Source organism: Phacochoerus africanus, chromosome 2 (assembly GCF_016906955.1).
Source record: "Phacochoerus africanus isolate WHEZ1 chromosome 2, ROS_Pafr_v1, whole genome shotgun sequence".
Classification (NCBI taxonomy): Eukaryota; Metazoa; Chordata; class Mammalia; order Artiodactyla; family Suidae; genus Phacochoerus; species Phacochoerus africanus.
In genome coordinates, this window is record NC_062545.1 from 52,881,974 (window position 1) to 52,907,069 (window position 25,096).

The 25,096-nt window shown below is 46.3% G+C and overlaps 1 protein-coding gene across 1 annotated transcript; it reads right to left on the minus strand.

Moving 5' to 3' along the window:
* Positions 1–2,221: 2,221 nt before the first annotated feature.
* LOC125115828 (KH homology domain-containing protein 1-like) lies at positions 2,222–24,795 on the minus strand. The gene is made up of 5 exons (XM_047760403.1): positions 24,645–24,795; positions 24,238–24,414; positions 3,092–3,226; positions 2,721–2,900; positions 2,222–2,416 (listed from the first exon to the last, which is right to left on the minus strand). The coding sequence occupies exons 1-5, from the start codon at positions 24,769–24,771 to the stop codon at positions 2,316–2,318; spliced, it is 720 nt and encodes a 239-aa protein (XP_047616359.1). The 5' UTR covers positions 24,772–24,795; the 3' UTR covers positions 2,222–2,315.
* Positions 24,796–25,096: the final 301 nt, after the last annotated feature.

A 25,096-nucleotide genomic window follows, 5' to 3' on the forward strand; every position in this document is an offset into this window, starting at 1 on the left:
CTTTTCTGGGGCCGCTCCCACGGCATATGGAGGTTCCTAGGCTAGGGGGTCAAATCACAGCTGCAGCTGCCGGCCTATGCCAGAGCCACAGCAACTTGGGATCTGAGCCACGTCCACAACCTACACCACAGCTCACGGCAACGCCAGATCCTTAACCCACTGAGCTAGGCCAGGGATCGAACCCGCAACCTCATGGTTCCTAGTTGGATCTATAAACCACTGTGCCATGACGGGAACTCCTCCATTATTTGTGTCTTCTTCCCCTTTCCTTTGCCTCATTGGTGTGACTACCTCCCTGGATTGCCAATCCCTGCCCCCTCGTGATCCCAAGGAACTAGATACACCTTCCTGGGGCTGTAGCCCAGGGTGCCACCAGCCTTTGTGTGAACCATGAAGACAGCACACCACATGCACCCCAGGTCAACAGATGCTTTTGAGTATCTCCTCACCTAAGCTCTCTGCACAATGATCCAACAGCACCTCCTGTTTGCACAGGTCCTGTTGCTGGACTTGGTGGCAAGAAACCCCTGCCACTAGAGTGGGAACTCTTGCCTCAGGGAAAACTAACTTTTCTGCTTTAGATGCCTGCCCCCGCTGGCTGTCCCCGATCCTGCTCTCAAACTCCACTGTATGCTCCCAGGAGAAAAAGGGAGCACCCCTTACCTTGCCCCTGAGCCCTACAAACCACATTCCTGTTCCCCACTACTCTTTACATCCTTCTAGTGCCTAGCCCATAGCCAGAGCCAGCCTAGTCTTTGATCCCAGACTTTAAAATGACAAATCATGCTTAATGACTACCCAGTATTGTGCCAATAAATGCCTCCCAGGTATCATCTGATTTATTCCTTACCATGTGACCACAAGCAAGCTATCAGGATGGATTTGGCTGCAGGTAAAAGAGAACCTGGCTGAAATCCTTAAGCACAGGGACATTCTATTATCTAGCATAACTCAAGTTCAGAGGTAAGGTGGCTCCAGGCAGAGTACAATCTGCCCAATGATGTCAAGTTTCCCAGTTCTGTCCCCTGGCCTCCTGGTCTGTAGGAAACTACTGGTGGTTCTTCTCATTGTCCACAAGATGGCGCCACCCACCTCCTTGAGCACATCTAACCTGGTGAGGGGTTGCTGGTGAACAGCCCGACCCCCAAGCGGGATATAAATCCTTTGCTGACAGCTGATTAGGCTAGAACAGGTCACATGCTTATTCCTTCTTTTTTCTTTTTAGGGCCGCACCTGCAGCATACGGAAGTTCCCCCTTCTAGGGCGGGTAGGGGTCCACAGTCACAGTAATGCCAGATCAAAGCCATCCAAGCTGCGTCTGTGACCTACACTGCAGCCCCACATTCTCATGGATACTAGTTGGGGTCTTAACCCCCTAAGCCAGAACGGGAACTCTGATGTGCGCATTCCCTGACCTTGGTAACAGTCACCATGTATGTATGTCATGACTGGCTTAAACTAATCAAAACTCCTCATAGTTAGGGGTTGGGTGAATTGAGTGGCAGCTGAAGCAACACTAGGTCCTTTAACCCACTGAAGGGACAGGGGATGGTTCCTCCTGCAGTGACCCGAGCTGCTGCAGTGGGATTCTTAACCCACTGCCCTACACCAGGACTCCTCACTAATTCATTTTTATTCATGACTTAAGGGACCTCAGGATCCTTTGCTCCCAGAAACACCTCCCCAAACCCACCCCTCAACTGCTGGCAATTGGGGACAATAGCCACCTCGCCAGACTGTTGGGGTGGGACCACTTTCTGCCTCCACTTGGACTCCCATCTTTCTCCTCTCAATCTGTCTACCTGTTAAGGTCCAAGGGGACCGTGGGGCTTCTGGGAGGGTAAGCTCTATTTTCATTCAAGCCAGAGCAACCTTACCAGGCAGGCTCCAGGTCTAAGAAAAGCAGTTTGTGAAGTTTTCTGTTTCCTTCGCCTTTACCGGGCTGCATGTCCAGAGGGCAGTTTACCCAGTTCCCTGGATCTCTGGACTTGCCCAGAAGCCCCTCCTGGAACAGCACACCAAACACATTGGGTCACTTTTATTGGGTCTTGCTGGTTAGACCACTATCTTATCCTAGAAGGCCTTTGAGGAACAAAGTCCATTTTGTGTCAAAACCCCTTTCACCTCTCTCTCACTAGTGCCTAAGCCAAAACATCTGCTCACACCTCAATTGCCGCTCACATCTCAATTAACATCTCAATTAACATCTCAATTGCCGCCGCCAGGGGTTAGTGAAAGGAGCAAAGTCCTTTATTACCGACGAAGAGAAATCTAAAGGCATCTACAACCAGACAGACAGTCGGTAAGGGCCAAGTTTAAGAAGCCTCTGCCAGCAGGTCCAGTAACAGCAGGTAGGGGTCGGCCAGGTCGTCCGGGGTCAGGGGCCGGCTCTGGACCAGCTGCAGCATCTCGAAGCCTGTAGAGAAAGTGTGGGGTGAGATGGGGTTCCCCACTGGGACCCGAGGGTAGGGCATGGCAGGCCCCCAAGGGGACACTGAGGGGTGAAACCCCAGCCCAGGCCTTCCCTGGCCCCATCCACATCTCTCACTGCCTTCCACTAACTCCCCGACTGCGCACCAATGAAAATGCTGGGGCTCTAGGGGCTCCCTTCTCCTTAGTTCGGGCGAGCGCCTGGATTCCCAGCCAAGCATGCGGTGCTTAAGGAACTCAGGAGGTCACAACTCCTCCATGTCTTCACCCGCAACACAGCTGACACCCACCTCGGGCCTGATTATGGGGGTCCTCGCTCGTGATGCTCAGGATCATGCACAACAGCCACAGCCACGACTTAAGCTGTCCAACGATGAGGACACGCGTCTGGCCGGCGGGGAAGCCGCTTTCCAGCTGAATGAAGGTCTGGCTGTGCACCTCGATGCGGTGGAGGTCTTCGTCCCGGGTGCCTGCGAGGAGCGACGCATAAAAGAAGTGACGTAATAGGAGCGACGCGTAAGAGGAGCGACGCGTAAGCGTAAGTAAAGGACCAGCGCAAGAGGCGGCGGGAGTGGTAGGAGTGGTAGGGACCTGGGACCAATGGGGTGGAAATGGCGGACGGGGGACGAGAAGGAGAAGGAGCCTGGGCAGGGCTACTCACCAAAGATGAGCTCCTCCTGGTCCTCTTCAATGTACACTTCAAAAGAACCGTGAACGTCCTCAGGTACGGCCCACGGCCTGAGCTCCATGTTGTCAAGATTGTGAAGCAAGTGCAAGCGACTTTTCCAAACAGGCCCTTCAGAATTCAGGAAGGGCCGTGGGGTCGGAGCTAAATACGGTCTCCAAACCACCCCACCCTAGGGCGGGGTGACCTATCCTAGACCTTCTCTCCAGAAAACCCAATCCCAGTAATTGTCTGCTAATCCCTTCACGCCAAATTGGATTATCTGATCCTGCTTGCCTCTGCCCAGAAATTCAAAATTATCTTCTTTCTAGTTTGAAAAGATCTCTGAGCACATCTCTTGGGAGTGGAGCATGGCAGGCATCCAGGGATGGGAAGTCCTGGAGCAGAAGTTTCCAAAAGGGCCTCCCTGGATTTGGACAGGCACTGTTTTGTTTTTTTGTTTTGTTTTGTTTTTTGTCTTTTGTCTTTTTTTGTTGTTGCTATTTCTTGGGCCGCTCCCGCGGCATATGGAGGTTCCCAGGCTAGGGGTCTAATCGGAGCTGGAGCCACTGGCCTACGCCAGAGCCATAGCAACGCGGGATCCGAGCCGCGTCTGCAACCTACACCACAGCTCACGGCAACGCCGGATCGTCAACCCACCGAGCAAGGGCAGGGACCGAACCCGCAACCTCATGGTTCCTAGTCGGATTCGTTAACCACTGCGCCACGACGGGAACTCCACTGTTTTTAGTCTTTCACACCGCTGTGACAAAACACCATGGTGGCATATAAACAAGCTTTTCTTCTCACAGTTCTGGACGCTGGGAAGTCCAAGAAAGCATGTGTGTGTCCTAACGTGGCTGAAGCAGCAGGCAAGCTATCTTTATAAGGACACTCATCGATTCATGGGGAGGAGATCTCCCAAAGGCCTCACCTCTAACATCATCATTTTGGAGGCTGGAATTCAACGTATGGGTTTTGGAGAGAACACAAACCTTCAGACCTTGGCACTGCTGCCAGCCAACAGCAGTTACATATGTATGGTCAAAGTGGGCACATTTAGTACTCAGGGGAGGTCCGTGCCCAGGTGGCCTCTTATGAGGGACACATGAAGGACCAGCCTGTGGGGGGGGGGGGGGACAGGATAGGGACCTGGGGCAGATGGGTGGGAGCAGAAGGGATCTTAAAATGGGGGGAAAGAGAGAGAAACTGAAGACAACACATGAACACAGCCTCTTTATAGGATGGGATGAAGGGAACCTATTAGAGGCTTTGGCTGAGGAGCATCTGGAGAAGCAGAGACGTTTTGTAAAAATGGAGCAATGTGAGGTTATCTTGGCAGTTTTTGTCTAGGAGGCAAGGAAATTCATGTGTCTTTTTGTGTGGGTTTTTTTGTTTTTTGGGTTTTTTTGTTTGTTTTTTGTCTTTTTAGGGCTGCACCCGCACCTGCAGCATATAGAGGTTCCCAGGCTAGGGGTCAAATCAGAGCTGTAGCTGCTAGCCTACACCACAGCCACAGCAACACCCGATCTGAGCCATGTCTGCAACCTACACCACAGCTCACAGCAACGCCAGATCCTTAACCCACTAAGCAAGGCCAGGAATCAAATGCACGTCCTCATGGATACTAGTCAGATTTGTTTCCTCTGCGCCACAACAGGAACTCCAAGATGCATGTGGTCTTAATTGCAGAAGGTCATTGTCTCTGTCTGGTTTCAAACCTAGTTACAGAGTAAGTGGTCTTACTCTGTAACTAGGTTACTTACACCACAGTAACTAAGTGGCCTCAAGTGGTGAAAATATTCAGCCAGAGATGCTTATGTTTGGTTTATCTGCCAGCTTCCCGCTGCAAGCTCCAGGTTCTTTTTCACTTTTTGGTCTCCCTTTTTGGCCAAAGGCAAAAAGACAAAAAACAAAGGACATTGATCTGTAGGGTTCAGATCCACAGCATCCCCATTGTCAGAATCTATTGATCCCCTGGTTATTTGGTGAACACGGTTATTTCATCTGCATCTGCACTACAGTTAGTCTCGTGTGCCTTTGGTTGCAAGATGAGATGCTGAATCATTTAAAAATATCATGGTATATGTATAACTGAATCCCTTTGCTGTACACCTGAAACTAAAAGCAGCATTGTAAGTCAGCTATTCTCCCATATAAAATAAAAAAGTAAAAAGATTATGACCGCAGAGTAGCACTTAAGACTGGACAGGATACAAGGAGTTACAGAAACAAAGTGATTATTAATTCTGTTAATAGGCTGCAAAGGAAAGAGACTCACAGACATAGAAAACAAACTTATAGTTACCAAATGGGAAGAGGGGAGGGGATAAATTAGGAGTGTAGGATTAACAGATACACATTACTATACATAAAATAGATAACCAACAAGAACCTACTGTATAGCATAAGGAAATCTACTCAATACCTTGTAATACCTGTAACAGAAAACAATCTGAAATATATATATATATATATATATATGTATAACTGAATCTCTGCTGTACACCTGAAACTAACAAAACAATGTAAAGCAAATAATACTTCAATTTAAAAAAAAAGTAGCACCATAGTGCTGCACAGTCTCAATGGGGAATAGAAGTATCATTGATCACAATGAAAGAACAACAATTATTAGTCACTTAACATGTAAAGCTTCCTTGAGTGGAGGCTGGGGAGTCATTGGGGATATTTGTTTCTACTCACTTCATGAGTCAGCAGAAGTTATTATTTGGAGTCAATGTCCAGTTTTTTTGTTTGTTTGGCTGGTTGGTTTTTTTGTTGTTGTTCCTTTTTTTTTTTTTTTTTTTTTTTAGGGCCACACATGTGGCATGTGGGAGTTCCCAAGCTAGGGGTCCAATCAGAGCTGTAGCTGTCAGTCACAGCCACAGCCATAACAACACAGGATCTGTGCCACGTCTGCAACCTACACCACAGCTCATGGCAACGCCAAGATCCTTAAACCACTGAGCAAGGGCAGGGATGGAACCCACATCATCATGGATACCAGTCAGATTTGTTTCCGTTGAGCCACAAGGGGAACTCCCAATGTCCAGTTTTGATAGGACAGAAAGGTAGGATTAATACTGTGAGGGAAATTCAAATTCCAAAAGCTCCCTGTGGAAGAAAATCTACCTTTTGAGTGTTGAAAGGAGCACTTATTTTAAAAAAGAAAAGAAAATTTTCATTAGTTGAATCAGGTGGAAGATGACAAATCCACTAATAAGCTGGATTTAGAACAATAGCTATAATCTGGGAAGAAAAAAAAACCACACACACAGTTTTGCTTTTCCTCAGGTGGCAGAGAAATCCTACAGAGGATTAAGTTTATTTTTTGTAAATAGGTTGGTAAATAGAATCAGAAATGGAGCCTGGGAGTTCCTGTCGTGGCTCAGCGGTAACGAACCCATCTAGCAACCATGAGGACGCAGGTTCGATCCCTGGCCTTGCTAAGTGAGTTAAAGATCTGGTGTCTCGCTGCCCTGAACTGTGGTGTAGGTTGAAATGGCTCAGATCCGGCACTGTTGTGGCCGTAATATAGGCTGGCAGTTGTAGCTCTGATTCGACCCCTAGCCTGGGAGCTTCCATATGCCACAGGTACAGCCCTAAAAAGCAGTTTCTTCTTATAGATGAGCAAAGAAAATCATTTCTTGAGCTGGAATCTACTGCTGGTGAAGATGCTGTGAAGATTGCTGAAATGACAATGAAAGATTTTAAATGTTACATGAACTTGGTTGATAAAGCAGCCCAAAGGTTTGAGAGCACTGACTCCAATTTTGTAAGTTCTGTGGGTAAGAAGTGATCAAATAGCATTGCATGCTACAGAGAAATTGTTCATGAAAGGAAGAGTCAATTCGGCAAACGCCATTGTTGTCTTATTTCAAGAAATTTCCACAGCTACCCCAACCTTCAGCAACCACTGCCCAGATGAGTCAGCAGCCATCAACATGGAGGCAAGACCCTCTACTAGCAAAAAGACTACTGCTTCTTGAAGATTCAGATGATGAGTAGCATTTTTTTAGCAATAAAGTTTTGTTTTGTTTGTCTTTTTAGGACTGCACCTGTGGTATATGGAGGTTCCCAGGCTAGGGGTCTAATGGAGTTGATGCTGCCAGCCTACACCACAGTCACAGCAATGTGGGATCTGAGCCACGTCTTCAACCTACACCACAGCTCACGGCAATGCCGGATCTTTAACCCACTGAGCAAGGCCAGGGATCGAACCTGAAACCTCACAGTTCCTAGTCGGATTTGTTTCCACTGCACCACAATGGGAACTCCCAGCAATAAAGTGTTTTTAATTCAAGTATGAACTTTTTTTAGACATAATGCTATTGCATACTTAATAGACTACTTAAGGATGTAAACAACTGTTATATGCATTGAGAAACCCAAAAGTTCATGTGACTTGCTTTACTGCAATATTTGCTTTATTGCAGTAATCTGGAATGGAACCAAACCCACAGTATCTCAGAGGTGTGCCTGAAGGTAGTGAAAAAAAATCATGAAACCTTTTAGTTCACCTCTAGGGGGCACCGGAGCAAAACAAGAATAGAGTAAAGTGGAAAAAGGATGGCATTGAGATACAGAAAATACTTTGTCTTGGGAGTTGACCCTATCTATTCATGTTTTTGTTAGGTTCGGGGCGGGCCAAAATATGCCATAATGGCACATTGATTATTTTGAATTAAAGTAACTTAAGAAGTGGCTGATGCAAGAGGGACTTTTTTTTTGTCTTTGTTTTGTTTTGTCTTTTTCTGGGCCGCATCCGGGGCATATGGAGATTCCCAGGCTAGGGATCCGATCAGAGCTACAGCTGATGGCCTACACCAGAGCCACAGCAACGCAGGATCCGAGCCGTGTCTTCGACCTACACCACAGCTCACAGCAATGCCAAATTCTTAACCCTCTGAACAAGGCCAGAGATCAAACCCGCAACCTGGTGGTTCCCAGCCGGATTCATTAACCACTGAAACATGATGGGAACTCCAAGAGGGACATTTTGATCCTCCTCTCTGTCTCCCTGAAAGCAGGTAATAAATTTCCCATATGAAATCTTCATTCCCTGCACCTGGAGGAAGAAAGCCACCCTTATAGCCAGAGACAGAGAACTAGGGCCCAAGCAGCTATCTAAGCATATCTTGGTTAATTCTTTAATTTACTACCCTAAGCCCAAACTCTGTTTTTAGTTTCTTCATTACTTGAGCACCCAAAGCAAAGTTTCTTTGTGCTGTCAACTTCTCACACATTTATTGTCTAAAAATTATAAAAGCTGCCTCTTTGGGCACTTCTTAAGTCTCATTTCTATGAGATCTCAGTGCACACAATTAAAATTTGTTTCTTTTTCTTATGTTAATATGTCCTGTGTGAGAGTTCCCACTGTGGTGCCATGGGATATGTGGCATCTCTGTAGCCCTAGCAGGTTCAATTCCTGGCCTGGGACAGTGGGTTAAAGGATCTGGGTAGGTTGCAACTTCGGCTCAGATCTGATCTCTGGCTTGGGAACTCTATATACCATGGAGTGGCCAAAAAAAGAAAAAGAAAGAAAGAAATGTGTTGATTTTATTATTAGTGCAGACAAAAGAACTTAAGAGAGGTAGAAGGGGAAATTTCTCTCTCCCCAGCATCAACACTGGCTTGATCTGAAGTTGCTGGTTTGGTAGTTCTCTTTCAAAGATCATTTACCTCTAAAGGTTACATAAGGATCCTTTAATGTTTCCCAGTGAAGCCCTTTCAATTCAGGCAAAGGTAGTTTTTCTTCTGATGTTTGAAAGTTTATTGTTTCTCAAAATACTCAGGAGTTTCCATCATGGCTCAGCAGTAACAAACAACACTAGGATCCATGAGGATGCAGGTTTGATCCCTGGCCTCACTTAGTGGGTTAAGGATCCAGCATTGCCATGAGCTGTGGTATAGGTCCCAGAAAAGGCTCAGATTCCACATTGCTATGGCTCTGGCATAGGCCGGGAGCTGTAGCTCTGACTGGACCCCTAGCCTGGAAGATTTCACATGCCACACCTGCAGCCCTAAAAAGCAAAAAAAAAAAAAAAAAAGACTCAATCTCCAAGTTTCTAATCATGTGGAGGCTGATTAGGTAGATATTTGGGAAGATTGCTTATACCTATTAATGATAAAACTAGATGCATCAAATGAGCCCTTTGTAATACTTAGCTTGCAATACGCTTGCAATATGAGAGTTCAGATTTAGAAGCGAATTCCTAAATGCATGGATTACTCTATGGATCCAGGAGGAGTTGATCTCATTGTTATCAACGCTAATCACAATTTCTGGGCCACAGATGTACAAGAGCCTTAGGAAATATACCCAAATTTAGTTTCAGAATTGTTTCTTTCTAGTTTTTCTTAATTTGGGGCAGTGACTTTTTTTAACAAAGGATATCTCGGAGCTGTGTTTTAGTAACAACCACAATGAAATGTGTGCCCCACATCACCGAAGAAATCAGGTGGAATTCCTTGGGTCCAGAAAATCAACCAAGATTTACCATCAGAACCTTGGCTATCCATCAGAACTATCCTCCATGTTTGCTGAAAATAAGCCAACAATAGCCAGCATACCTTTATCAACCATCACTGGGATCATTGCTTTGGTCAGTGCTACAGGTACTTCCTCAGGATTCTGGGTCACTATACTTTGAATAAACCCCCATTTTTGTTAAATTACGGCTACCTGCTTTGTAATAGCAAAGCTTCTAAATTCTTTAATTTCTTGCCAGTTTTTAATGAGATTCCCAAAAGAGGTAAAAGCAAAAACAAAACCAGAAAACTTCACAGGTGCTCTCTGGTGGCTCAGTGGGTTAAGGATCCAGCATTGTCACTGATGTGGTGAGAGTTCAATCCCTGGCCCAGGCACTCCTACATGCTATGGGTGTGGCCAAAAAAATCCCCAAACAAACCAAGCCAAAAAAAAAAATCCTCACCATTTCCACTTCAATTGCTTACCTACTGCCTATATAAATATTTGGTTTTCTTAATCTCTTGTTAGTTCACAAGCTCGAGTTAAGAGGAACAAGCATTCTGTCATTTGAGCTGATTTAACTTCTGGGAGGTGACATTCTAGTGGCAAGTTTAGGTCTGTGATAGCACAGAATACTTGAAAAGTTTGGGCCATTAACATGCAACATTAAATGATGTTAAGCAAAGGAGCTTCAGTGGGGAAAACTGTACCCCAGCATTGGTCAAATAATCATGAACTCTCCTTCCTCAAATAAGGGAAGGAGAGTTGCCATGAGAGTTATTAATAAGAGCATAAATAAGGACTTTATAAAGTGTATAATGAATGTCATCAATTGACAAAGAATTTTTTTTTCTTTTTTTTTTTTTTTTTTGGCCAGGCCTGTGGCATGTGAAAGTTCCTGGGCCAGGGATTGAACCTGAGACATGGCAGTAACAATGCTGAATCCTTTACCACTAGACCAAGAGGGAACTCCTAGAATATTTGTTAAAATCACGGTTAAATATTTGGAAACGATGCAACCAACAAGGGATTAATCTCCAAAATACAAACAGCTGATGCAGCTTATTATCAAAAAAAACAAACAATCCAAAGTTCCATTGTAGTTCATCAGGTTAGGAAACTGACAAGTACCCATGAGGATGTAGGTTCAATCCCTGGCCTCACTCAGTGTATTAAGGATCTGGCATTGCTGCAAGCTGCGGCTTAGGTTCTAGATGCAGCTTGGATCTGGTGTGACTGTGGTGTAGGCCTACAGCTGCAGCTCCGATTCCACCCCTAGGCTGGGAATTTCCCTATGCCTTGGGTGTCACCCTAAAAACAAACAAACAACAACCCAATCAAAAAATGAGCAGAACATCTAAACAGAAATTTCCCTAAAGAAGACATACAGATGGCAAAAAAAGTACATGAAAAAATGCTCAATTTTTCTAAGTATTAAAAAAATTAAAATCAAAACTACAGTGAGGTACTACCTCTCACCAGTCAGAATAGCCATCTCTCAAAAAGCCTATAAATAATATGTAGCTGGTAAGGATATGGAGAAAAGGGGACCCTCCTACACTGTTAGTGGGAATATAAACTAGTGTAGCCACAATGGAGAACAGTATGGAGGTTCCTCAGAAAACTAAGGATAGAACTACCATAAATGATCCAGCAATCCCACTCCTGGGCATATATCTGGAGAAAACCATAATTTGAAAAGATATATGCACCCAAATGTTCATAGTATCACTTTTATTGATAGCCAAGACATGGAAGCAACCTAAATATCCATTGACAGAGGAATGGATAAAGAAGATATATAATATATGTAGGATGGAATATTAGCCATAAAAAAGAATGAAATAATGCCATTTGCAGAAACATGGATGGACCTAAACATTATCACATTATGTGAAGTAAGTCAAACGGAAAGACAAATAGCATATGATATCACATATATGTGGAATTTTTTCTTTTTTTTTTCTTTTTTTTTGGCTTTGCTATTTCTTTGGGCCGCTCCCGCGGCATATGGAGGTTCCCAGGCTAGGGGTCGAATCGGAGCTGGAGCCACTGGCCTACGCCAGAGCCACAGCAACTCGGGATCCCAGCCGTGTCTGCAACCTACACCACAGCTCATGGCAACGCCAGATCCTTAACCCACTGAGCAAGGGCAGGGACTGAACCTGCAACCTCATGGTTCCTAGTCGGATTCGTTAACCACTGCGCCACGACGGGAACTCCTATATGTGGAATTTAATTCAAAATCTCAGCTAAGAGGAGGGCTTGGAGTTCCTGTTGTGGCTCAGCGGTAACAAACCCAACTAGTATCCATGAGGATGTGGGTTCAATCCCTGGCCTTGCTCAGTGGGTTGGGGAATCCAGCGTTGCCATGAGCTGAGGTGTATGTTGCAGATTCCACTTGGATCCTGAGTTGCTGTGGCATAGGCCAGCAGCTGTAGCTTCCATTGGACCCCTAGCCTGGGTACCTCTACATGCCACAGGTGTGGACCTAAAAAAAAAGAGGAGGGCTTGACACCCGGAAGGGAGCATGTAGGATGGGGTTCTCCAGGGGGCCCAGTAGGTGGCCCTGGAATAGCTCCCGCCCCACACACATCCAGACACACCCCATACCTCCCTCCTTGTTTCAGGCTGCACATCTGAAGGTGGAGGCAGCAAGGCCTGGGACCGACCACACGGGGGAGCAGTGGGGACCGCTGCCACTGCAGGTCCTCCCTCCACCAGAAGTGGCTGGACTGGTGGCCGGTACCTCGGTTGCAGTACTCCAGTCCTCCCAATATTCTCTTCTTGGTTATGCTTGTGCTTTGGTGGCAGGAGGTCTTGGCAGCAGGAGATGGAAATCCAGCAACAGAGCCTCAGGGGCCCATTGTGAGTGCCATTGAAAAAAATGGCAATTAACAAATGGTGCACCTTTCAGACACAGCACAAACAAGACCAAAACATCAAATGCTCAAACAAATAGCCAATCCAAACACAATCCTAAGTGGAACCTCCAATTCCTCCGATGTCCAGAGGCACCTGTGGAGAGTACATATTTACAAAGGTAAAAGATTTCTCACCGGCATCGTCAAGCAAAAGCTGCTTACCATCTTCCATTCCTTTACCACTGGCCGAAGATATTGAGAAGGGTTGCTGGCGCTCCGAGAAGGGAACTCCCTCCCGGGCTGGATCCCCAGGTCAAAGAAACACAGGCAGCTTCTGGTTTCCGCCAAGGGAAAGCCCCACTGGAGCCAAAGGCCAGCAAACCACCGGCACTAGTCTCAGGGGAGGCTGAGAGGGCCAATCCTGTGGCCAAAATTGAAAGGGAGTGTGACTGCTGCAAGCAAAGCCAAACCAACAGCAGGTGTTTGCAGCCAAGTCGGGGTTTATTGCAGAGCACCCAGCAAGGGAGTGGGAGACCAGCCTCCACTTGGGTGTCAGTTTCAGAGTTTATAAAGGGGAAGAACAAAGAAGCTTGGTGGTTGCTTTGGTGTGGTTGGTGTAGGCTGACGACTTGATCTTCATAATAATCCTATAAATCCTATGAAAACAGATGTGATTGTGCCCATTTTACAGATGAGGTAAGGGCAATGTGGGAACATCAAACACTGTGTGTCCTGCCTGTCACTTTTCATGGTACTGTGTCTCACACTCAGCTATAAGCTCCTTTATGGCATTAGGAACAATGTTTCAATGTTCTTTTACCCCCAAGGCCCAAAGCACAGTTAAACACTGGATCACCGATTAATACAGGGATTGGTTGGCCTTAGTTAGTGCAAACAATGGTATGAATAAATAAAAACCAGATCCATTTCATGGCCATTTGACCACATATGAGTCCCTGTACAGCTCAGAAAAAAATCTCTGCTTAAGTTTCATATCAATGATCAGGAAAACTTACTGAAATATTTTTTCTCTATTTCCATTACTGATGACCTGGGACCCCAGATTCTTTTCAGCCTAAAGAATTTAAACAATGAAAACTGCCTCTGGCTGAGGGTTCCCTGTGGCACAGTGGGTTAAAGATCCAGTGTTGTCACTGTAGCATCTCAGGTCTCAGGTCGATGCCGGATGCCACCGGTAAAGGGTTGGTTTGATCACTCACCTGGGAACTCCTGGCCCTGAGGCCAAAAGGAAAAAAAAGCCTCTGGTATTAGGTGCAAGGGGCCCTGTCTAGGCAGCCCTCAGGGGAGTGGGTGGTGTTGATCATTAGCCCAGAAGCACAGGGAGGGGTTAAGGAGCCTTTTCTGGACCTAGGTTGGGTGCCTTGGAGGATTCTAGGGGAGAAAGGCCAGGCTTCACCTTGAGCCTCAGCAAAGGGCTGCCACCTACCTTCTGGCCCAAGCAGACACATGGGGAGAGCTTCGTTATAACCTTCCACATCTTAGGCTGGCTGATCAGATAGACCCTTAGGAATTCTGATTGAAGGTTCTCTCCATCTAGGGCGGCTCCTATAGGCTGGCCCAACCACAAGGGGTGTTCTTTCCACTCAGCCATGTTCTCTTCCTCCATGACCTCAGGGTTCTACCACCACCAGCATTAGGTGTGGCCGCGTCCCCCTGCAGCTGCTGGCCCATCTTCTCTAGATGTGCCTCTCCCCATCCCTCCCCTCCCTCCTCCTGGGAGTACCTGGGGGTTGGGAGGGTCGGGGGAGATGCTTGGCTGCCCAGACTTTTACAGCAATGTTCACTTTCTACCTTCTTGGTACCTCAGGTTTCTTGTTTTCTCTTCTTAATGACACAAGGTTTATTTTTGTCCTTATATTGTCGTTGTCATTCTGGGTATTCACCTGGTCTATTAACGTAATAGAAAACTTCTCTTGTTTGCATTTTATTTAAATCAGAATGGTCAACTAAATATTCATCTCCTAGAAAATGAGGAACCAAAGTTGCAGGATAGCTGTTTTCTCAGAACATTTGACTAATATATTCTTAGCCTGAAGGAGTTGCTATTGGGCCATCTTTCTTTTCGTTTTTCATCAAAGTATATTGATTTATTTATTTACTTATTTTTTATTTGTTTTTGAGCCACACCTGCGGCATATGGAAGTTCCCAGGCCAGGGGCCAAATCAGAGCTGAAGCTGCCAGCTTACACCACAGCCACAGCAATGCGGCATTCAAGCCACATCTGCAACCTACACCACAGCTCATGGCAATGCCAGATTGTTAACCCACTGAGTGAGGCCAGAGATCAAACCCACATCTTCACAGATGTTAGTCCAGTTCTTAACCCACTGAGCCACAACGGGAACCCCAAAGTATAGCTGATTTATAACACTGTGTTAGTTTCAGGTACACATCATAGTGATTCAGTATTTTTCCAGATTCTTTTCCATTATAGGTGATTATTCTTCGTTTTACAGCTGTACTTGCAGCACATGGAAGTTCCTGGGCCAGGGGCTGAATCAGAGCTGCAGATGCAGCCTACGTCACAGCTTGCAGCAATGCCAGATCCTTAACCCACTAAGCAAGGACAGGGATTGAACCTGCATCCTCATGGATACTAGTCAGGTTTTTTACTCCTGAGCCACAAAAGGAACTCCAAAAGATTTTAAGTTTAATTAGGTCCCATTTGTTTATTTTTGCTTTTATTTCTCTTGCCTTGGGAAACTGATCCAAGAAAACATTGCTGTGATTTACGTCAATACTGCTTGCTTATTTTCTCTTCTAGGAGTTTTTGGTTTCATGTCTTTAGGTGTTTAAACCATTTTCAGTTTATTTTTTGTATGTGGTATAAGAGAATGTTCTAATTTCACTGGTTTAGATGTAGCTGTCCAGCTTTCCTAGTACCCCCTGTTGAAGAGACTGTCTTTTCTCCATTGTATATTCTTGCCTCCTTTTTTATAGAGTACTTGGCCAGAGGTGCATGGGGTTTTTTTTGTTTGTTTTTTTTGTTGTTGTTGTTTTTTTTCTGGGCTCTCTATTCTGTTCCATTGATCCATGTGTCTGATTACTATAGCTTTGCAGTATAGTCTGAAGTCTGGAAGAGCTATAACTCCAGCTTTGTTTTCCTAAGGATTGCTTTGGCAATTTGGGGTCTTTTGCAGTTCCATATCAATTTTAGGATTATTTGTGCTAGTTGTGTGAAAAAATGTCTTGAGTATTTTGGTAGGGATTGTATTAAATCTGTAGGTTTTCTTGGGTGGTATGGCCATTTTAACAATATTAATCTTTTCACACTCTGAACTCGGTATATCTTTGCATTTATTTGTATCATCTTCACTTTCATCAGTGTCTTATAGTTTTCAGAGTCCAGGTGTTTTGCCTCCTCAGGTAGGGTTATGCCTAGGTGTTTTATTCTTTTTGATTGTATGTTAGATTATTTCTTTAATTTCTGATAGTTTGTTGTTAATGTCATTTTATCTTCTAACACACTGATGAACCAGTATCTATAATTACTAGGAACTGAAGTCCACACTTATTCTGATTTCCTTAGTTTCTACCTAACATCCTTTTCCTGGGTGTTGTACTGGAAATGTCTACTTAGTTTCCTTCCTTCCTTTATTTATTGTCTTTCTAGGGCTGTACCTACAGCATATGGGAGTTCCCAGGCTACAGGTCAAATCAGGGCTATAGCTGCCAGCCTTTACCACAGCCACAACAATGCAGGATCCAAGCCACATATGCCACCTATACCATAGCTCATAGCAACACCTGATCTTCAACCCCCTGACCAAATCCTTAATCCAGTGAGCAAGGCCAAGGATTGAACCCATGTCCTCATGGATGCTAGTTGGGTTCATTACAACTGAGCCACAATGGTACCTCCTGAGTTTATTTTTATTACCTTGCCAATTTTTAAGGAGTACTGGTCAGGTATGTTATAAGATACCCCTCTGTTGACATGTCACTGATGTTTTTCTCATGATTAGACTGGTGTTATAGGTTTAGGGGAATAAGCCAGAGAGGTCACATGCCATTTCATCACATCACATCAACATTATATACAATCAACATTTCATCACATCGCATCAACGTTACATACAATCAACGTAACTTCACACTCAAGGTTGACCTTGACCACGTAGCCAAGATAGTATATCAGATTTCTCCACTGCAGAGTAACACACACACATGCCCTTTTCCAGACTACAGTCCTGGAAGTCAGTCACTACACGCAGCCAAGCTCCTAAATGGCAGAATATCTACATCAGTTATTTGGAATTTTTCCATGTGGGAAGTTTGCTTATTCTCCCTTTCTCTTTTATTCAGTCATTTATTTGTATCAGTATGGCCTCAAGTATTACTAATCTTTTTAAAGAACCAGCTTTTGGAGTTCCCATCGTGGCTCAGTGGAAAAGAAACTGACTAGCATCCATAAGGACACAGGTTCGATCCCTGGCCTTGATCAGTGGGTTAAGGATCTGGCATTGCCATGAGCTGTGGTATAGATTGCAGGCTTGGCTCAGATATGATGTTGCTGTGGCTGTGGTGAAGGCCACCAGCTACAGCTCTGATTCGACCCCTAGCCTGGGAACCGCCATATGCCATGGATGCAGCCCTAAAAAGCAAAGAAAAAAAGAAAAAAAGAACCAGCTTTTGGTTTTGTTTTTCCCATTTGTGTTTCACATTCCACTGGTTTCTGCTCTAACCATGTTGTTTCCTTAAGACATTACTTTCTCTGATTTTTTGGAGTTGGACGTTATCTTGTTTGTTTCATTCTTTCTGATAACTGCAGTATGAGGAGGAAGCAGTGACTTTGCTCCCCAGCTCCCTCCACCCACCCAGGCATCCCTGTCTGGAGCTCTGGAGGCACCATCAGGCTGGGGTGTCAGACTCCAGGTCTACTTCCACAGCTGCCCTTTCTCTTGGGAAATGAGGCGCCTCCACCCTCCTGTCTTCTTTTCAAGGATACTGATGAAGGATTGTTTCCGTCATTTTACGTTATATAAACATCCCTCTCTTTAAATTTCCATGGGACTTGCTTTGCCATAGAAAAAACAACTAGTTATTTTTTACTGACTTTTTTTAAAGCTCTGACAAAACACCCTATATTGACTCTGATGGTTTGGCCTCCGTCCCCTTTTGTGTGATTATGATTTTTTCCTTTTATTTTAAGAGAATTATGCATTTCCACATTTGATCAATTCCTTGTTTCCAGAGCTGATCCCAAAGTTAGACACCACGTGGAGTATGATTTTAATCATAATTACATGTCCAACTAGTTCATATTTTTTTTTCTTAGTGATTTTTATTTTTTCCATTATAGTTGGTTTACAGTGTTCTTTAAAAGTAACATGAAAGGCCTCCTGGAGTTCTTTTCATGGAGCAGAAATGAATCTGACTAGCACCCATGAGGAAGCAGATTCAATCCCTGGTCTCACTCAGTGGGTTAAGGATCTGGCATTGCTGTGAGCTATGGTGTAGGTTGCAGATGGCTCGGATCTGGCGTTGCTGTGACTGTGATGTAGGCCAGCAGCTACAGCTCTGATTCCATCCCTAGCCTGGGAACCTCCACATGCCCCAGGTGCAGCCCTAAAAAGAAATAATTATTTTATTGTAGATAACCATATTTATAAAGATTGTTGGTAAAAGGAAAAATCAGAGCTTATTTATGCACATGATTCAGCAAAACCATCTACTCAAGAAGGTGAGATTTACAGACCCTGTGAGGAGCCAGTGAAAACTCTGCACCCACTCCCAGCATTATCCCAAAGCCAGAGCACCCCAGAAAGCCTCAGAGAAGGAGACCCTATTCCTCACTTAGTTCTAAAGGAATTCATTAGCTTGTTTTAAAACACCAGTGGATAAATTCAGAACTCTGACAGAAATATATCAAAAAGGGTGTCCATAGAAGCCCTCTGTATCGTTTACATGAGATGATATTGGTAGTAACTAGATAATACCTATGCTGCTTTCTCGCTCTGCTCTTGAGAATTTCTTTCCTTGAACATAGAAATTCAGAACTAGGAGGGAAAAGAGGCTGACGATGACACTGCCTTCCCTCAGTGTCACTTGCAAGACCAACACTTCATGTATGGGTGAAGGCACTAAGGGCCATGCCTCTTCTATCTGCTAAAGCAGTACAAGGATAAGCAAGCAGAACTTCCCGAGACAAAGAGCAGCACGTACACATGAAGAACTATACAATGCTTTCACTGCCTAATCTCACTAATAGCCCAGCATAAAGCGGACTTCTCTAGGCTCTGCCAGAGACATTTTATCAAGCCTTTGTCCTCCATGAAAGAAGAAACTTCAGATGGGATGCTGAGTTCTGGAATGTGTCAACTCAATCATCCTCCAAGAATGAACCCCAGTTGAGGCGAGAGCATCAGGCAGAAAGCGCTCAGCTGTCAGCACCATCGCCAGCCTCCACCAACCCGAGCTCTGCTCTGTGGGCCCGCCCTCTTCCAGGCAGCCGGCCCCTCCCGCGGCAGCCCCGCCCCGTCCTGTGGCGTCCCCGCACTCACCAGGGCATCCCACATCCATGCCTGAGCAGGTGGAGGTGGGAGGCCTGGCAGCTGGCTAATGCTATTAGCTGGCCTGATCTAAGACCTCCTTCTCCCTCTACCCAGTACTACTTCCTCCTCTCCCCTCGGCAGGTGCAGAGCCCGAGAGCGCTCCCTAATGAACATCCCCCACACCAGATCATCTCAAAGTCTGCTTCCTGTGATACAATGTCAGAAGTGGTCCCCCCAAAGTAGGCAATAAGATGGGGTTTTGGTGCTGGATCTCTACTGCCTGGCTGGCAATGAGGACCCTATCACTGGTGGCTGGTGGGGTGCAGACACTAACCAATTTAGATAGTGCATAATGTCAAGGAACTAAGACAACAGAATTAAGTAGCTACTGTTAAGCTTGTTGATGTTCTAATTGAGAAGGGTAATTCTCAGCTTTAGAATGCATCAGCATCACCTGCAGGGCTTGTTAAACAGATCACTGCATCCCAATCCCAGAGTTTCTGTTCACTACCTGGTGCATTCTGAGACATCGCATCGCTACAAGTTCTCAGGTGACATTGATACTGCTTTGGGGACCACACACTGAGAACATCTGCTCTAGAAAATCTCAATGAAAGGCTGAATGCAGTTAACACAACTGAAAGATAAGCGTGAAAACCAGAAGCCTCATCGCCTGTTTCCAATGCATGTTACCCACCCACCAGACCAGGAAACAGGACTTGCATCAGTGATATTTATATGGCACGCTGTCACCGACAGGTAGAGCGCAGGGTTGAGGCACAAAGAGAGGAAAAGAGGAAGGGCCTGCCCAGTGACCCACATAGGGGATGGGTGCTTCCTGTCCCTGCAAGCTTGCCCTCTGATCCTGTTCACAAAGGTGGGGAGGACGCCACCAGAGGACAGTGATTCTCCTGAACTAAAAGCTGCAGCTGCCACCTGAGCCCTTTGGGTTCACTGTGTGAAGGACCAACAGGCACACTGGGTCCATCTGGACGGCATAAGTGAGCCTGGTTGCCAGGTTACCAGGAGGAGGGATGCCTGGGCTAACAGCGAGGGTGAGGAAGAGTGTGTTTAAGGGTTCTAGGTGGTGCCTCAGTGTCCCCTGCCCTTTTTGGTGGCCAGTGGAAAAGCACAGCAGACATGGCCCCACAAGGGTATGATGACCAGAGTCTGGCCCTCTCATGGGTGAAGGTCAGGGTCATACCCTGAGACCAGCAGAAGTGCCAGACAAGGGTAAGGGGACCTAAAATGGATAGAACCAGAGGGAGACAGTGAGTGTCAGTTGCAGCCCACCCTCCAGCCCATCCCACTACTCTTCTAAGTTTATTCCAGGAAGGATGCTGCAGGTGCTACTCCCGGCACTTAGGTAAAAAATAGACCTGAATGGTGCCACCCAGACCTGCCTTCAGCTGCTGGAAGGACAGGTACCAGAAAGCTCCCAGAGGCCAGGTATGAGAATCTCCTCACCGGGAGAGAGCCCCTTCCCCCAAGCTCGTATCCCTTCCTGGAGCAGCTCTCATCTGGGGCCTGATCCACGTGTGGGTATAAAGGCTTGACCATTCACCCCAACTCAGGACAATTCTGAAGGGCCATGCCTACCCCAGAGATCACCTCAGAGCCCTGATCTGACAGGACTGCTGTCCTTAGAAAAAGAGACCCCAGAATGCTCTCATCCCCCTCTCCACCTCAGCTCATCCAAGGGGAGGCCATTTGGACCCAATAAGAAGCCATCTGCAGGCCACCCTTAAAAGTAGCTACCTCCCTTAGCTACTTTTAAATGTCCTCAGCATTTAAGGAACTTGGACTTCAAGCCTCCAGAACTGAGAGAAAATAAATGGGTTGTTCAAATGCCCTGTCCGTGGTATTTTGTTATAGTAGCCCGAGTTAATAAATACAGAAACGTATTTGAGACTGTTCGTTGTAGGGAGTTCCTGCTGTGGTTCAGCGGGTTAAGGACCAGATGTTGTCTGTTTGGATGCAGGTTCGATCCCTGGTCTCTCTCAGTGGGTTACAGATCCAGCGTTGCCACAGACGGAGGTACAGTTCACTAATGTGGACTGGATCTGGCATTGCTGTGGCTGTGGCGGAGGCCAACAGCAGCAGCTCCAATTTGACCCCTAGCCTGGGAAACTCCATGTGCCCCAGGTGAGGCTCTAAAAAAAAAAAAGTTCAAAATAAATAGTAAAGTTATAGGAGTTCCCACTGCAGTGCAGTGGGTTAATGATTTGCCTTGTCTCTCCGTGGAAGCACCAGTTCTATCTCCTTAAGTTCTGGCTCAGGATTCCATATGCCATGGGTATGGCCAAAAAAGGGAAGAAGAAAAAGATACAGGACAGTGTATGAAATATCCTGCCACACATTAAAATGCATCCATACACAACACTATAAATCAACTATACTCCAATCTAAAATAAAATTAAATATAACCATGGGCACATATTATATATTTTCAAAACTACAATGTTAAGTAAAATCTGTGTGAAGTTGAAGACACATGAGTGGGTTGCTAGACTTCACTATGAAAAGGTACTCAGCCTAATGATTGGCTAAGGTTTCACAGATCCAGTTTCCTTCCAGAATCCATCAGCCACCAATGTATGTGGCTTAGGATGGTTTTATTTTTCTTGAGATCTGAAAAGTTACTGAAACCCAAAGAAAACATGAATGTATTTCCTGGTACTACTATTGCAACTCTGGAAATATAGATAACAAACTGTGTCCCACTCAGGTATTAAAATAAGTATAGAGATAATGAAGAAGCCAATATCAAAGTCCTGATATTAGCATTTCTCTAACTGGTTTTAATGAAACTTATGATCTTTTTTGTATTCCCTATAATGACAAAGGGACATGACAGCCTAGATCCCAATCCCAGCTCTACCACTCACTGCCTGTGTGACCTTGAGCAAGTTGCCCAGTTTCTGGGTTTTGAGGGAACAATCAGAAGACCTAGCTTATGTTGTTGTTTTGATTATTGAGAATATCATATATCTAAAGGAGAACAGAAACTGGCCCTTGAGCTCTTAGATACTAGCAAGTGTATTTTTAAATGTTTTAGCTACTTATTTTTGGCCATGGTGTGAAGCAGCCTGATGTGGGAATCTCAGTTCTCAGACCAGGGATTGAGCCCAGGCTGCAGCAGTGGAACTGCTAACCACTAGACCACCAGGAAACTCCCTTAGCCTTTTTTTTTTTTTTTTTTTTTGCTTTTTAAGGCTGCACCTGCCACACATGGAAGTTCCCAGGGTAGGGGTGGAATCGGAGCCGTAGCTGCTGGCCTACACCATAGCCAACACCAGATCCAAACCACATCTGTGACCTACACCACAGCTCACGGCAACACCAGATCCTTAACCCACTGAGAGAAGCCAGGGATCAAATCCACATCCTCATGGATACTAGTCAGTTTTGTTACCGCTGAGCCAGGACAGGAGCTACCTCCCTTAGCTACTTTTAAATGTCCTCAGCATTTAAAGAGAATCTTAACATATTAGATCTTGTTACTTAATTAACTTAATTAACTATAAGTTTCATTCAATATATCCAATCACTTAAAAATTTGAGCAAATTACATTTGTAAAAGTGTAAGTTTTGGTTTATTAGTTATAAAAGTAGTAACAAGTATTTAGTATTTTTTAATAAGAGAAATGTTAACATTCATAAACCAGACATCAAGGAAGGTATAAATAAGAGTATTCTTCCTCTCTAGGCAGAACTGATGGCTCCACAAAGCTCCCCTAGGATGAGTCTTCACCCTGTAGCCTCCTGCTGCATAGGCAGCTCATTCCAGAGGCTGGGCCCTCCTCCAGGGCTCTGGGTTACATCCCTCTTGCTTTCACAAGGGCTTGAAGGCTTCTATTATCCCCACCTGTGTTTGGGCTCAGCCTTTCCCTCCCCCAGCATTCCCAACCCACCATCCTGCCCTTTGCTATAGCAAGTTATAAATTCACTCTTCACCCAATGAGCTCTCCCTTGCCCAGGATTCCTTTGTTCCCCACAGCAACACAAAGTATCCAGGCTTAACCATCCAGGAACAGTCAGTTCTGCTTAGCAAACAAGTTTACCAGACATGCTCCATGTGTGTTTCCATTTTAGTTCTTCCATTCACTCCAAACTGGCTTCTAAGAGCCTGCAGCTGCAGCTGAACTGTTCCTGCAAAAGCCTGCAGAGCCCAGGGTACACAAACCCAGGAGTAACTGGTTGCCCTCACCACCTGGACTTCTGGCAGCAACCCCACAACCGGAAAGGAGAGCTTGCTTATAGCAGGGGAGAGAAGGGGACAGGGGAGCCCCTCTGGAAATTCCGCACTGGGCCCCACCACAAGCAGCCGAAACCCATTTTTGAAAATTTTTCTTTTCCCCATCATAACCTGGAAAGAACACTGACCCAGACGAAACCAATGAAGATCATTTATTATAAAACCAGTGAAACTTTCCTTAAAAGGTCGAGCTTGCAATCACTTGAACGTGACAAAATTAAGAACAGCTGTCCCCACACCCGTTCTCCTCCACATCTTTCAGGGCACAAACCACAGTGGATGGGGCCTTAGCCTCCTGACCCCCCAGGTCAGCACTCCAGCAAACAGTGTCATCCCCGGCCCGCAGTCAGTCATCTGGCTAAGGGATTCCGGACCGGCTCCAGCCTTAAACAGAGCGTCCCCCGGCCAGCGCAGGATTTAGCAGCCTTCTGGTCCGAGCTCTGGCTAAAGAGAAAGCAGCTGGTCGGCTGCAGGCTTTGTGGAAATGACCCTACAGCGATGGTCTTTTCAAACTTTGGCTTGTATCAGAATCACCTGAAGGGCTTATTAAAACACACGTTACTGCGTCCGGCCCCCAGAGTTTCCGATCCTGGGCGTCTGAGTGGGCGCCAGCGTTTGCATTTTTCACAAATACCAGGTGATGTTGATTCTGATTGGTTCAGGGACTACGCTTTGAATCCGCCGTCGGAGGATATGTGAGCGCGGTAGGGCAACCCCACAAGAGATTCGGCGGAAACGTCCCCTCAAAATGCTACTGAGGACTCCCCGAGGATCCTCAGCAGGAGGGTACAATAAGATTTTCACCCTTGGGTCTATCTACCACAGACTCCCAAACGCACCCCGCTCTTCCTACTCAGAAGCCAGGACCCACACCAGGGGATTTTAGACGTTGTGATTGTTTTCAAAATTGAGCCTGGTCCTCAGGCTGAGGAACTGTCGTGAGCCAAAAAGATGCAGAGAGCGGAAACCCACTTTCCCCGACCCCTGGGCGAAGGAAGCGTTCCCTGCCTGGGCCCCCGAGACCCCTCACCTCGATTTCGGCGGATCAGAAGCTGGAAAGACATGGCCACAATGAGGAGCATCGTAAGATACTGGTAAAAGGGCCGTCCAATGATGAAGATCAAGACTCCGCATCCTGGGACTGCACTGATCACGAGTAATACCCCGAACCACTCGTGGAAGGCCGCCAGCAGTTCGCCTTCCCCGCCTGGGAAGGGGAAGGGGAGCTGAGCAGCGGGTAGGGGTCCACACTACCGGGAAGTGACGGAAGGGGCCCTCAGGCTAGAGGCCGCCCAGACTGGCCCACGGATAGCCTAGGGTTTCAGGAAACCTCGGGGCCACTAGGTTAAGGCACCACCCACGGGCAAGAACGTGGGCGACACCGAACGAGATGCGTGGGGTAGGATGTCAGAGGGAGCGAACTCTGGGCTTACTCACCAAACAACGCGGGTAACATCCACAGCTCGATGTAAACGACTTCTGGGTTATGGCCATCGCCTCTAATCTGTCTCAGACTTTGGGCCCGACGAAGCCCCAGGCGCCGGAGGGGTGCAGGTAAGAACATTGGCGCCGGCAGCTGCTGTGAGGGGCGGGCTCCGCCTCTTAGGCGCCCGGCCCCGCCCCTCCCGCGCGCCCCTCCCCCCTCCCGCCACCGCCCAAGCCGCCTCTTGGTGTAGTTCACCTGGTGAACTAGCAGTTCCCAGACAGGGACGCTCTCGGTCACCGCCTCTGTAGTTTAAGGGTCCCGGAACACTGCCCAGGCCCGACAGGCTCCAGTTAGCCAGGCTCTCTGGCCGGCGGCACAGCCAAATGGGGCGCGGGCAGGGGGCGCCCAGAGTGGGACTCCTTGGGTTCCAGGGTGCGGCCAAAAAACAAACCAAAAAAAATAA

Bases quoted from the DNA above. Each gene is read 5' to 3' on its own strand.
- LOC125115828 (XM_047760403.1), bottom strand. From the start codon at position 24,771: ATGTTCTTACCTGCACCCCTCCGGCGCCTGGGGCTTCGTCGGGCCCAA. The intron at 3,227-24,237 runs GTGAGGGGTCTC...TGAATTCTGAAG, and splicing joins TCTGATCCGCCGAAATCGAG to GGCCTGTTTGGAAAAGTCGC. The intron at 2,901-3,091 runs GTGAGTAGCCCT...CGCTCCTCGCAG, and splicing joins CCAGGAGGAGCTCATCTTTG to GCACCCGGGACGAAGACCTC.